General features: G+C 48.5%; 1 protein-coding gene across 7 annotated transcripts in view; it reads right to left on the reverse strand.

Moving 5' to 3' along the window:
• Positions 1-12,262, reverse strand: part of CARS1 (cysteinyl-tRNA synthetase 1) — a 55,559-nt gene that overhangs the window by 23,419 nt on the left and 19,878 nt on the right. For all 7 annotated transcript variants that reach the window (XM_010382076.1, XM_010382083.1, XM_010382078.2 and 4 more), the window contains 3 exons: positions 3,810-3,950; positions 3,503-3,591; positions 2,195-2,316 (listed from right to left, as the gene is read on the reverse strand). In XM_010382076.1, coding sequence (XP_010380378.1) covers positions 2,195-2,316; positions 3,503-3,591; positions 3,810-3,950 — 352 coding nt within the window. The remainder of the gene's footprint in view (positions 1-2,194; positions 2,317-3,502; positions 3,592-3,809; positions 3,951-12,262) is intronic.

Here is a 12,262-nt window from a genome sequence, read left to right on the forward strand (position 1 = left end):
ATGTTTTTGAGACAGTCTTGCTCTGCTGCCCAGGCTGGAGTGCAATGGCACAATCAGGGCTCACTGCAGCCTCGACCTCTTGGGCTCAAGTGATCCTCCTGCCTCAGGCTCTTAAGTAGCTGGGACTACAGGCACATGCCACCACATCCAGCTCATTTTTAAACTTTTTGTAGAAAGGGGGTCTCCCTATGTTGCCCAGGCTGGTCTTGAACTCCTGGGCTCAAGCGATCCTCCTGCCTCGGCCTCCCAAAGTGCTGGGATTACAGGTGTGGGTTGCCATATCCGGCCAAGTGTTGTTATCTAATACAATTGCTCCGTGGTCAGAGAATGAGGTCTCCTTGAAAACGGTTCTTTGGGATTTGTGGAAATCTCTTTCTGTGGCCTGGCATATGGTTCTGTGTTCTTAGAAGGAAAGGATGTTCTTTAATTCCTGAGTGCGAAGTTCCCAGCTCTCAAACCAAGCCTGTTAACTGTATTTCAAACCTTCCATACCCATATTAATTCTTGGCCTACTTGATCTGTCAACTCCTGGGAAGTGTGTGAAATATGGGCATGTCCACTCTGGTTCTAGGATTGTGGAGGCTTCTGGTCCACAGAGGCCCAAGCTGCGTCCTCTCAGAGCCGAGGCATTTATCATCACAAACCCACCCTTCTACTCACAAACCTGGAGCCTAAAATGCCATGGGTCTGATACTTACGTGTTAACCTGGCTACCTCTATCTTTTCTCAGTCTGTGTTGTGTGGTTTTATTATTATTTTTTTTGAAGCAGAGTCTCATTCTGTCACCCAGGCGGGAGCACAGTGGCACTATCTTGGCTCACTATAACCTCTGCCTCCCGGGTTCAAGTGATTCTCATGCCTCAGCCTCTTGAGTAGCTGGGATTACAGGCATGCACCACCACACCCAGCTAATTTGTGTATTTTTAGTAGAGATGGTGTTTCACCATGTTGGCCAGGCTGGTCTCAAACTCCCAACCCTCAGGTGATCCACCCACCTCAGCCTCTCAAAGTGCTGGGATTACAGGCATGAGCCACCGCACCTTTATTTTAGGTTCTCATATTTCTTTAGGATAGAGACCTAAAATTAGATCAAAAAGTATGAACATTTTTATGGCCAAATTTGTCTTCCAGAAACACTAGGGCAGGCGGGGTGGGGGTACAGAATGTGCCCTGGCACACTGAGGGAATTCCCACTCTGCAGGGAGGCTTCCAACCTTACCTCCTGTGGATGTGTCCCCAGATTCACTTAAGGAATAAACATGAAGAAAACGCCAATGAAAGGGTTCCCAATATAATTCTGCCTGGTCTATGAAAAGCCCGATATCTGTGTTTGAAGCATTTGAATCCAGATGGGTGCAGAGGCTGTTGTCAAATATGCATCACTCAGCACACATCCCGGCACCCCACAATCCCCCTAAACCTCACATGCTCAGCCAGCAAACACCAGCCTGAGAATCCAAGCCCCAGGGGCTGCTATGTTTCTCAAGACAGCACTGTGTTTACTGTCTTTTGTTTCTTAAAAAATAACACACCATAAAAAAATGAAATCCTGTCTTTCACAGCAACATGGATGGGACTGGAAGATGTTCTGCTAAGTGAAATAAGCCAGGCAGAGAAAGACAAATATCACATGTTCTCTCTCTTATGTGGGAGCTAAAAAATGGTGGACCTCAAGGAGATATAGAGTAGAACAGTGGTCACCAGAGGCTAAGGGTCAGGTCAGGGGGAGGGAGTGAAGAGAGGTTGGCTTCTAGGCACAAACACACAGACAGAAGGAATAAGTTCGTGTGTTCAACAGCACAGTAGTTTTTTACAGTTGCCAAAAAATTTGTTGTATATTTCAAAATAGCTAGAAGATCTGGAACATTCCCGATGCAAAGAAAAGATAAATGTCTAAGATGATGAGCATCCTAATTACCCTGATCATTACACATTGCGTGCATGTATTAAAACATCACATGCACCCCGTAAATTGCACAATTATTATGTATCAATTAAAAAAAAACACATTTCATGGTCTTAGAGCTACATAATGGTGAGTGTAGAAAACTCCCAAAATCCCTTCAGGTGAAAAAGCACTGTCCCCGAGACTGAGGGTGGGCTCAGCGCAGCCTCCGTGGCCATGCAGAGCAAACCCAACCCAAGCTGCGCCAGGAGGGAGAGCGCACAGTGCTCTCAGGAATGCCCTCCTCACCTTCCCCTTCCTGAAGGGCTTTCTGATCGCCAACGGCCTCAGGCACCAGCTTCCCATAGGAGTGCTTCTCGCTAGAAGCAAACTTCGCTGTATCAAAGTAGACAGACCCATTGGAGACATAGCTGGAAAACAAAAAAGGAATTGGGTGGGGGGAATCTAACAGACCCAAAAGCGTTTCAGCAGGATGACAGTAACAAAATAAAGCAGGGCTATAAAACTGCGAAATCTGTGGCCTATCTACTCTCTGTAGTGGCCACTGAAAACGGCATCAGCTGTCTGGACTGAGTGGGACACGAGGGCCCATCCCGCTGAGGAGGCGGCCTGCTTGCCCTGGCAGCTCATCCCTCTGCCTGGCGTCCTGTGACCCATGCAGCTCCCACCCTGCCTTGCTCAGGGCTGCGGCCATCCTCACTCCTGTGTGGCCTCGCCTTTCCCTGAATGTCCACACAACCTCAGCTTGGCCAGCTGAGGCTCTTGGCCTCCACGAAGCACTCCAGATTCCTCCAGTCTGGAATGACTTGTCCTCTCTGAGCTTCGGCTTGCCCGTGCCTCTCAGCTTGGCACAGCCTCTTATGCTGCCTCACAGTAGTCTGTGTTAAGTGGGGAGAGAAGCAGCGCTAATGCTTAAGAGTCTGCCCCATTCCTGGCACTGCCACAACCTCTCGTTTCTCTTTCATCCAGCCAGTGTAGCTCCTGTGGGAGGGAAGCAACCTGAGGCTGGGCACAGTGGGTCTATGGGAGCGGGGGCACAGTACAGCGCCGAGCGCTACAGACAGATAACCAGGTTCCTGTTTGCCTTCCCATTTGTTGGCCATTTCTGAAAATGCTTACTTTGGAGATTGAGACAATACAGGCCAGGGAAGTGTGTAATGGACTCGCCAACAAAAAGTCACTAAAATCATAGCCAAGCAATAGATGCTGATGAAACGCACTCTCCCTCGGGATATGACACCAGGACTAGCGCTCTCAAAATGTCCGCACAATGGCACTGATGTCTGTGAAGGCCCAGCAGTATTCACACTCACCATTATGCAGCTCTGCGGCCCCATGACCAAGGGTCTTGGCTGCCGGGCTTCCCAGCAGATGTTGGGTTAGGTTCTCACCATGGCCCCCAGGGCAGTGCAGACCCATGCTCCTCAGCCCCTGGGTGGGGCCCAGAGTTTCAGGAGGGTCTGCTGGGGACTTCTAGCTACGCAGCCCCAGAACACCTGCTCCTCTGCTTCCCGAACTCAGACTCAGAGCTGGGGAGCTCCTCCCTGTGCGATGTTCTGCAGCCCTTCCCTCCCTAGGGAGGGCCCTTGTGCTTACCCATAACCGTTGTCCACAATCTTCTGGACAAAGTTCACGATTTCTGGCACATACTCACTAACCCGGGTTAAGACATCTGGAGGGAGAACCTGAGCAAGACATGAGAAAGTCCTGGGATTTTCCCTTCTGAAAACCACACGCTCCATAAAAACGTTACTAATTCATAAAACGAAAAGCCCATTATGCCCCTCAACTCAAGTTCAATGTTGACTTGGCCACTTAATTGAGCCAGCTTTGCCAAAACAGGAATTCAGAAATCAGGGCCCTTAGTGCAAGAGAGCCAGCATGAGACAATGGTGACACTTACGTTCAGAGCTTCCATGTCTCTGTGGAACTCCCCTTCCCAGAACTTGGGCAGCTTGGAGAAGATGGAATTGTCAGTCACATCACTGCCAAGTGTAGAATCCAGCCAGTCAGAGAGCAAATCCTTGGCCTCTTCCAGCAACACCTGAAGAGAAAGAAACAAAAACCCAGGAGTGGGCCACATACTTCGCATGAGCACATCTTGTGCAGTTGGTGTGAGCCCATCAGTGCCCTGAATTCAAAGGTGCTGGCCTTGATCTGTGAAGAGTTACCGTCTCCCAGGGAGACAGCGATGCTTACACAACTGGCTCAGCTGGGACAAACACAAGACTCCACAAATGGGCGGGTCTCACATGAACTCAGAAGAGCAGAGCCGAGGGGACCGTGGGTGCAGAGGCACAAAGAGGTGGGAGGGCCACGGTGGGCCTGGTGAGCGTGTGCAGCCTACCTGGGCCGTGCAGGGCAGGGTCATGGGCAGAGGCTGGGCAGGAGTACACAGTGTGTCATCTACAGCACAACCACTTGGTGCGTTCAGGAAAACATTCATGACAGAGACGGCCAGAGGTTAGGAGAGACAGGCAAGGCACTGGTCCCGGAGGTCTCAAAAGCCCTATCTCCCTGATGCCATTGATTGAAGATGCCATCCCCACTTGACACACCATGGAATGGGAGGAAAAACCACCAATCCCAGCACAACATGGCATCTGTGTGACCCAGGTACTGACCACACACACTCTAGGCATGAGACATGTCTCAAATGCACTCATGTCAGAAGAGAGAAACGTTTACCCTCCGCCTACCTTGGAGGGACCTAGTGCTCACAATGCACTGACCTGGACCTAGGACAGGGCGTGGCACCAAGCGGATGGTCTGTGGCCTACTACGGGGATGGGAGGCAAAGAACCAAGGATAGAGGGAAAAAGTGTAGGAAAATGGCCTGGCAGACAGTAAGGACACAGGGTGGACAGAGAAGCCACAACACAGACAGAGAAGGGGAACAGGGCCCATGTGGGCCAGGCTCTTGACACAGTCCCTGCCTACAGCTCCTGAATCAAACAGATGTGTTAATGTATTGCAGGCCTGCGAGCGGCAAGGCACGTCTGCAGGAATGAGCACGCCCTCCCATCACGGCGGGGCATCCAGTGGGTAGACAAGCACCAAAAGCAGGGTGTCCGCTCTGGGGAGCAGAGGCTGTCAAGTCTGCTGCCTGGAAAGCAAACTCTGGGCCTGTCCCAAGAACAGGGACACGTGCATCCTGGCCCTCAGGGTCACCAAGGCCATGACCCAGCACGAACTGATGTCCTAATCAAGGCACCAAATGCCCAAGCACATGAGCAACTGTGAATGGGAGTCAGCAGAAACGACAAACAGATGGACGCTTCAGATGCAAGAGTTATCAGATACATAATACAATCCACTAAGTATGACATGCTAAAAGAAATAAGGAGACCGACAGATACGCAATAGCAAGCAGGGAGAGGCCAGCAAAACGGCCCAGGTAGATCTGAAAACAGAAGCAAACGGAACCTGCAGAGATGAAATCTATTAACAGGCGAAACAGTCTTACATATCCTACTGAGTGACTGTGTTTCACTTCCTGTCTGAAGGAGAATTTGTGAACAGGAAGACAGAACTGAAGAAGTCATCCAAAATGGAATAGAGACAAGAAGGAAAATATGAAAGACAGGTTAAGAGACCCGGAGAAGGATGAGATGAAATGATGAGACCCACATCTAATTGGCATCCCAGAGAAGAAGAGGGAGGGAATTGAGTAAAAGTGATACTTGAAGATGCATCTGAGAATTTCTCGAAACCCAGGCAACAATCCAGACCCAGGAAGCACACAAAATATCCAATAGGGTAAGTAAAAACAAATCTCTTATAATGTCTTAGTCAAATAGCAGAAAACTGAAAAGAGAGAATATTTTTACAAGGTGCCTGATAGAAGAGGCATATTTACCGATCAAAGAAAAGTGATTTGAAGGGCAACCGACGTTTTCAACAACAGCCAACAATGGAAGCCAGAAGACAGCAACCACCTCGAACAAACAGGCAGATAGACACACTTCGAGATAGACAAAAGCTGCTTCCCACCAATACTTCTAAGATAATGTTTCTAAAACTTGCCTGATGATAGGATTGGAATACTCAATGTTGCTAGTCAAGCATACAGATTAACAATCAAAATGTATAAATACAAAAAGATAAGAGACTTCTGGTTTCAGTTTCACGTAAGTTAGGAGCTTGGAAGTTGCCACTCTATCTAACAATAGGTAAAAAGCTGAACAAACTGAAAAACCAACTCTTCTTAGATGCATAAGAGAAGTAAGGTCACAGGGCAAACCACTGGCTCCCAAACTGGAGAGACCAACAGGAGAAGACAGAGAGTCACAACTTACCAGAGCAGAGACTCAAAAGCTGAAAACTTATTGGGGGACTGTAACTGAGAGATTGCTGTATGCTTGGTGTAGGCAAGTCAGACAGCTGAAAACTCCAGGGACCCAATCAAAGGGGACCCCACACTTTTGTGAGTTTTACCTCTAGGAACCTGACCAGGCTCTCACGGTGAATATTGGAGAAAAATCCCTTGTGTTTCCAATAGCAAGAAGGGAAAGGAAGCATTCCAAAATACACCAGTGCACTCTTTTCTTTTCTTTTCTTCTCTCTCTCTCTCTTTCCTTCTTTCTTTCTTTCTTTTTTGAGACAGAGTCTAGCTCTGTCACCAGGCCGGAGTGCAGTGGTGCAATCTCGGCTCACTGCAACCTCCACCTCCTGGGTTCAAGCAATTCTCCTGCCTCCACCTGCCGAGTAGAAGGGATTACAAGCACGTGACGCCACGCCCAACTAATTTTTGCATTTTCAATAGAGATGGGGTTTCACCATGTTGGCCAGGATGGTATCAATCTCCTGACCTCGTGATCTGCCCATCTGGGCCTCCCAAAGTGCTGGGATTTCAGGCGTGAGCCACCGCACCCGGCCAATAACTAGTAGGTCAGAAGTACAGGTAACAGACTACTACTTTCAATTGACATCTGAACTGGGGACAGTCTTACGGGACTAAGCCTTCAACCTGTCAGATCGGACGCTGCCTCCTGGCAGATTGTGTGGAAATGAATTAAATTACAGGACTCCCAGTGTGCTTGCTAGAGAACTGACGGGTTGTTGGGGCAGAGGTGGGTTGGGTGAGGGAGAAATCCCTACACAATTTAAACACTGTTTCCCCCTCCCTCAAACAGAAGCCAATCTGAAATGGCTATACCCTGTAGGATTCCAAGTATGTGATATTCTGGAAAAGGCAAAACTATGGAGACAGTAAAAAGACTAGCTGTTGTCAGGAGTTGGGGTGGGGAGGGAGGGATAATAGCTGGAGCACAGAGGATGTTCAGGGCAGTGAAACTATTCTGTGTGATACTGTAATGGTGGATATGAGATAGTATTTGTCCAAACCCATAGGATGTACAATCCTGAGAGTGAATCCTAATGTAAACCACAGACCCAGGGCAATGACGTTCAGTGCGGGTTCACTGACTGTAACAAACGTACCCTCTGGTGGGTGCGGATACTGGGGGAGGTGACGGTGAGGTGGGTAGGGGATATACATATGACCTCTCACTTCTGATGTGAACCAGAATCTACTCTCAAAAAAGAACTTTTTTTTTCTAAAAAGTGAAAAAATAAGGAGAAACAGACAAATTCACCATCAAAGGAGGAGTTTTGTTTTGGTTCTTGTTTTTGTTTTTTAAGAAACTGTATGACTAGGCTAAGCCAGCAGGAAAAATTAGCAAAGACACACAAAATATTAACAACATGGCCAACAGGTATAGCTAAGCGGATGGCGTGTGGGACTGTGCAGTAGGTGATGAGACAAAATCTTCTCAAGCACAAGAGAACATTCAGAAGCCAGCACACACAGGGGCCACAACACAAGTCTCTGTTCCGATCCAGCTCGGGACAGACCATACTCTCCAACCACTGGGTAATTAAGTTATAAGGGAATAACAATAAGTTAATATGAAAAAATACCATCCATTCGGAAATTTCAAATTCGGAAAGTTAATTATCTAGGTAATTCTAGATAATTAACTTTTAGATAATTACTTCTAGATCATTCCTGGGCTAAAAAATCCAAAATGGATATTAGAAATTGTTCACAAGTACATGATGTCAAATTTTGCAGCAAAAATACTCAGAGGAAAATGTATAGCCTTAAATTCTTAAATCAGAAAATGAGCTAAACTGCTAAGTGAGACAATGAAAAACAGAATAAATCCAAAGAAAAAAGAAGAAAAGAAGTAATAAAGAATGGGCAAAAACTGATAAAAACAAAAAGACTAGAGAGGATCAACACAACAAAACTGGATCTGAGATACTGGTTCTTTTTTTTTTTTTTTTCCGAGACGGAGTCTCACTCTGTCGCCCAGCCTGGAGTGCAGTGGCCGGATCTCCGCTCACTGCAAGCTCCGCCTCCCGGGTTCCCGCCATTCTCCTGGCTCAGCCTCCCGAGTAGCTGGGACTACAGGCGCCCGCCACCTCGCCTGGCTAGTGTTTTGTATTTTTAGTAGAGATGGGGTTTCACCATGTTAGCCAGGATGGTCTCGATCTCCTGACCTCGTGATCCGCCCGTCTCGGCCTCCCAAAGTGCTGGGATGACAGGCGTGAGCCACTGCGCCCAGCCGAGATACTGGTTCTTACATACAACATGTAAAATCCCAACAGTGTCTTACATGGAACTTGACAAGCTGAGGCTTCAAAATACACCTAACGACAAAACCAAGATGGGGCCTCTCACCCGTCACATACCTGTGAGAGACAGCACGACACTCCTGCAGGACTGGACAATTTTTATAAATTTTTAACATTTTAAATTCTTAAATGTTTTGTAGAGATAGAGTCTCACTATGTTGTCCTGGCTGATCTCAAACTCCTGGGCTCAAGGGATCCTCTTGCCTTGGCCTCCCAAGGTGCTATGATCACAGGCATGAGCCACTGCACCTGGTCTGGACTGGACAATTGGACCAACAAAACAGAACTAAGAGACACAAACACATGGAGACCCAACATGTAACGGAGATAATTTGTGTCTTAGTCTGTTTTTGTTCTGTTTTGTTTTGTTTTTGAGACAGTCTCACTCTGCTGCCCAGGCTGGAATGCAGTGGCATGATCTCCGCTCATTACGACCTCCACCTTCTGGGTTCAAGCTATTCTCCTGCCTCAGCCTCCAAAGTAGCTGGGATTACAGGCGCCCGCCACTACACCCAGCTAATTTTTGTATTTTTAGTAGAGACGGTGTTTTGCCATGTTGGCCAGGCTGGTCTCAAATCCCCGACCTCAGGTGATCCGCCCACCTCAGCCTCCCAAAGTGCTAGGATTACAGGTGTGACCCACTGTGCCTGGCCGGGAATGGGTAAATTTTTTTTTTCTTTTTGAGACAGAGTCTTGCTCTGTCGCCAGGCTGGAGTGCAATGGCACGATCTTGGCTCACTGCAACCTCTGACTTCCTGGTTCAAGGGATTCTCCCACCTCAGCCTCCCCAGTAGCTGGAATTACAGATGCACACCACCATGCCCAGCTAATTTTTTGTGTTTTTAGTAGAGATGGGGTTTCACCATGTTGGCCAGGATGGTCTCGATCTTCTGACCTCTTGATCTGCCCACCTCGGCCTCCCAAAGTGCTGGATTACAGGCGTGAGCCACCATGCCCGGCCTGGGAATGGGTAACTTTAAAAGAAAATGTATTTCTTACAATTCTGTAGGCTGGGAAGTTCAAGGTCAAGGGGCCACATCTGTTCTGGGCCTTCTTGCTGGTGGGGACTCTCCGCAGAGTCCCAAGGTGGCGTGGAACATCGCATGGCTGGGGCCTCATGAGGGCCAAACTGGCTTCTGTTACAGCCCCACTCTCATGACAACCACCCGACTCCTGTGATAACCCATTAATCCATTAACCCATTCACGAGGGCAGAGCTCTCATGACACAATCACCTCTAAAAGGCCTTACCTCTTAATACTGTTACGCTAGGGATTAAGTTTCAACATGAGCTTTGGAGGGGACAAACATTCAAATCATAGAAGTCAGTATCGGAAGACATAAGAATGATACAAAACAGTAAGAAAAGGACCAATAACCACATGGGAAAGGGGAGACATGGGAGCACAGAGTCACAGCTGGAAGCAAGCACGTGACAAGATGCTCAGTCTCAGGAGAGGCTGGAAAAAGGGACATTGAAACCAAAGAAATCAGCACTTCGCATTCATGGCATTGTTGAAAGGGAAGCATCTGACAATACAAATGTGGGGTGGGTGTATGTGCAAATACACAGCACACCCGAAATGTGGCAGAGGAAGAAGGAATTTGCATAGACATTTCTTTATTTCTTTTTTTTAAGAGTCTGGGTCTCACTCTGCTGCCCAGGCTGGAGTGCAGTGGTGCGATCATGGCTCACTGCAGCCTCAAACTCCTGGGCTCAGGTGATTGCTTCACCTCAGCCTCCCCAGTAGCTGGAACCACAGGCATGTGTCACCACGCTTGGCTAATTTTTAAATTTTTTGTAGAAACAGTCTCACTGTATTGCCTAGGCTGGTCTGGAGCTCCTGGGCTCAAGGGATCCTCTTGCCCTGGCTTCCCAAAGTGCTGGGATTATAGGTGTGAGCCACTGTGCCTGGCCACATAGACATTTCTGATATGGCTACTGTGCAGATAAGAACGAGCCTAGCAGGCCTGTGTCTGCCACCTGAGAAACGCCTGCCTGCAGAGCTGGCCATTGGCTGGCATCCAGGAGCTGAAATGTCCCCTGTGCTAAGAGGCCGGGAAAACCAGCTCTGTGGCAGCAGCCCCCGTGGGCTGTTGAACAAACACTGTGGCTTATGCAGGTGGAACCCCAGCTTTCCTTCTGGGGAGTCGGGAATTGTGGCATGTGCCAGGCAGAGGGGGCCTATGTGATGGGCTTCCCTGGGGGGGGACATTTCACACATATGGCTGCATTATTTCCTGGTGGGGGAAAGTGTGCTGTGTCCCCTTATGGGAGGGAGGGAGGAAGCTTCAGCAGCCTGTCCGTGGATGACTGAAGACTCTGCCTGAGGTTCTGCTCCTCGCTGTGTCACTGTTGTAAACCTCAGACGAGATGGTAAGTCAATGCCAAGTCTCATGAGTCCTTCTAGAGGACCCCAGAATGTGTGGGCAGTGTTGGGAACCCCCAACACAGTCACCCACATATACCCTATACAACCCAGCAATTCCACTTGCAGGTATATGGCCTAAAGAAACTTGCAAATGTCTACCTAGAGACAACACAAAACAACTCATGGTTCAGGAAAAGATGCTCCACGTCGCTAGTTATTAGGGAAATGCAAACCAAAACCACAGGATATACCACCTCACACCTACTAGAATGGAAAAAATGAAGAACAACAAGCTTTGGCAAGGATACGGAGAAAACAGAACCCCGGTGCACTATGGGTGGGAATGTGTCACAGCGCAGCCACTGCAGAAACAATACAGTGGTTACGTGGACTATCAAAAATGGAATCATCATATGACCCAGCAACTCCCCTTCTGGGTATGTCCCCAAAAGAAGTGAAAGCAAGAACTCAAACAGGTATTTGTACACCCAGGTTTACAGCAGCATTACTCGCAATCGTCAAAATGTGGAAACAACCCACATGCCCACGGGCAGGTGAAGGGATGAGCAACACGTGGCCCATCTATACAAAGCAGAGCATCGTTCAGTCACGGGAAGGAAGCAGTCTGACCCATGCTACAGCATGGGTCAACCATGGGGACACTACGCTGGGCAAAATCAACCAGACACAAAAAGACCCTGTCTCTCCAAAAAAAAAAAAAAAAAGCTTTTAAAAATGGCTAAGATGGTAAATTTCTTATAATGTGTGTTTTACCACAATTTAAAAATATATATATTAGTGGAACAACTGGGAAAAAAATTACAGCAGCATTGTTGGTAACAAGGACACCTAACTGCCTGTCCCAGGAGAACAGACAAACAGCTCAGCCCCCAGGTAGGCACTGAGGGAGTGACAGTGACCACATGCGGGTCCATCCCAGAAGCACAGCTTGGGTGAAAGCACACTCATGACTACACACACGTGGCGCGTTTCCATGAAGTCTGGAAACAGGCACAACGAAGCAATCTGCTGAGTCAGGACACAGAAGAGACCAAACTAGAAAGAAACATGCCGGCGAAGGGCAGACGCGGACTCCCTGCCCCATCACTGAGGTGGGGCCAGGGCAGTGGTGAGGGAAGGCAGGGCTGCCGCCTAAGTGGGGCCTCTTTTTTCCACGCACAGCTGCAGCCATCTCTTCTCTTTTCCATCGAGTTCTTAAAGGGTGACCAGCAGGTGGCGCTGGCACAAAGGAGAAGGCCTTCCTGACAGGGTGCCAGCCACAGGGGGAAGGCCTGAGGAAGAGGGCAGGGTCCCCTCTGCACCCAGGTCTCTCCCCTGTGCC

This window comes from Rhinopithecus roxellana, chromosome 15 (genome assembly GCF_007565055.1).
Source record: "Rhinopithecus roxellana isolate Shanxi Qingling chromosome 15, ASM756505v1, whole genome shotgun sequence".
Lineage (NCBI taxonomy): Eukaryota > Metazoa > Chordata > Mammalia > Primates > Cercopithecidae > Rhinopithecus > Rhinopithecus roxellana.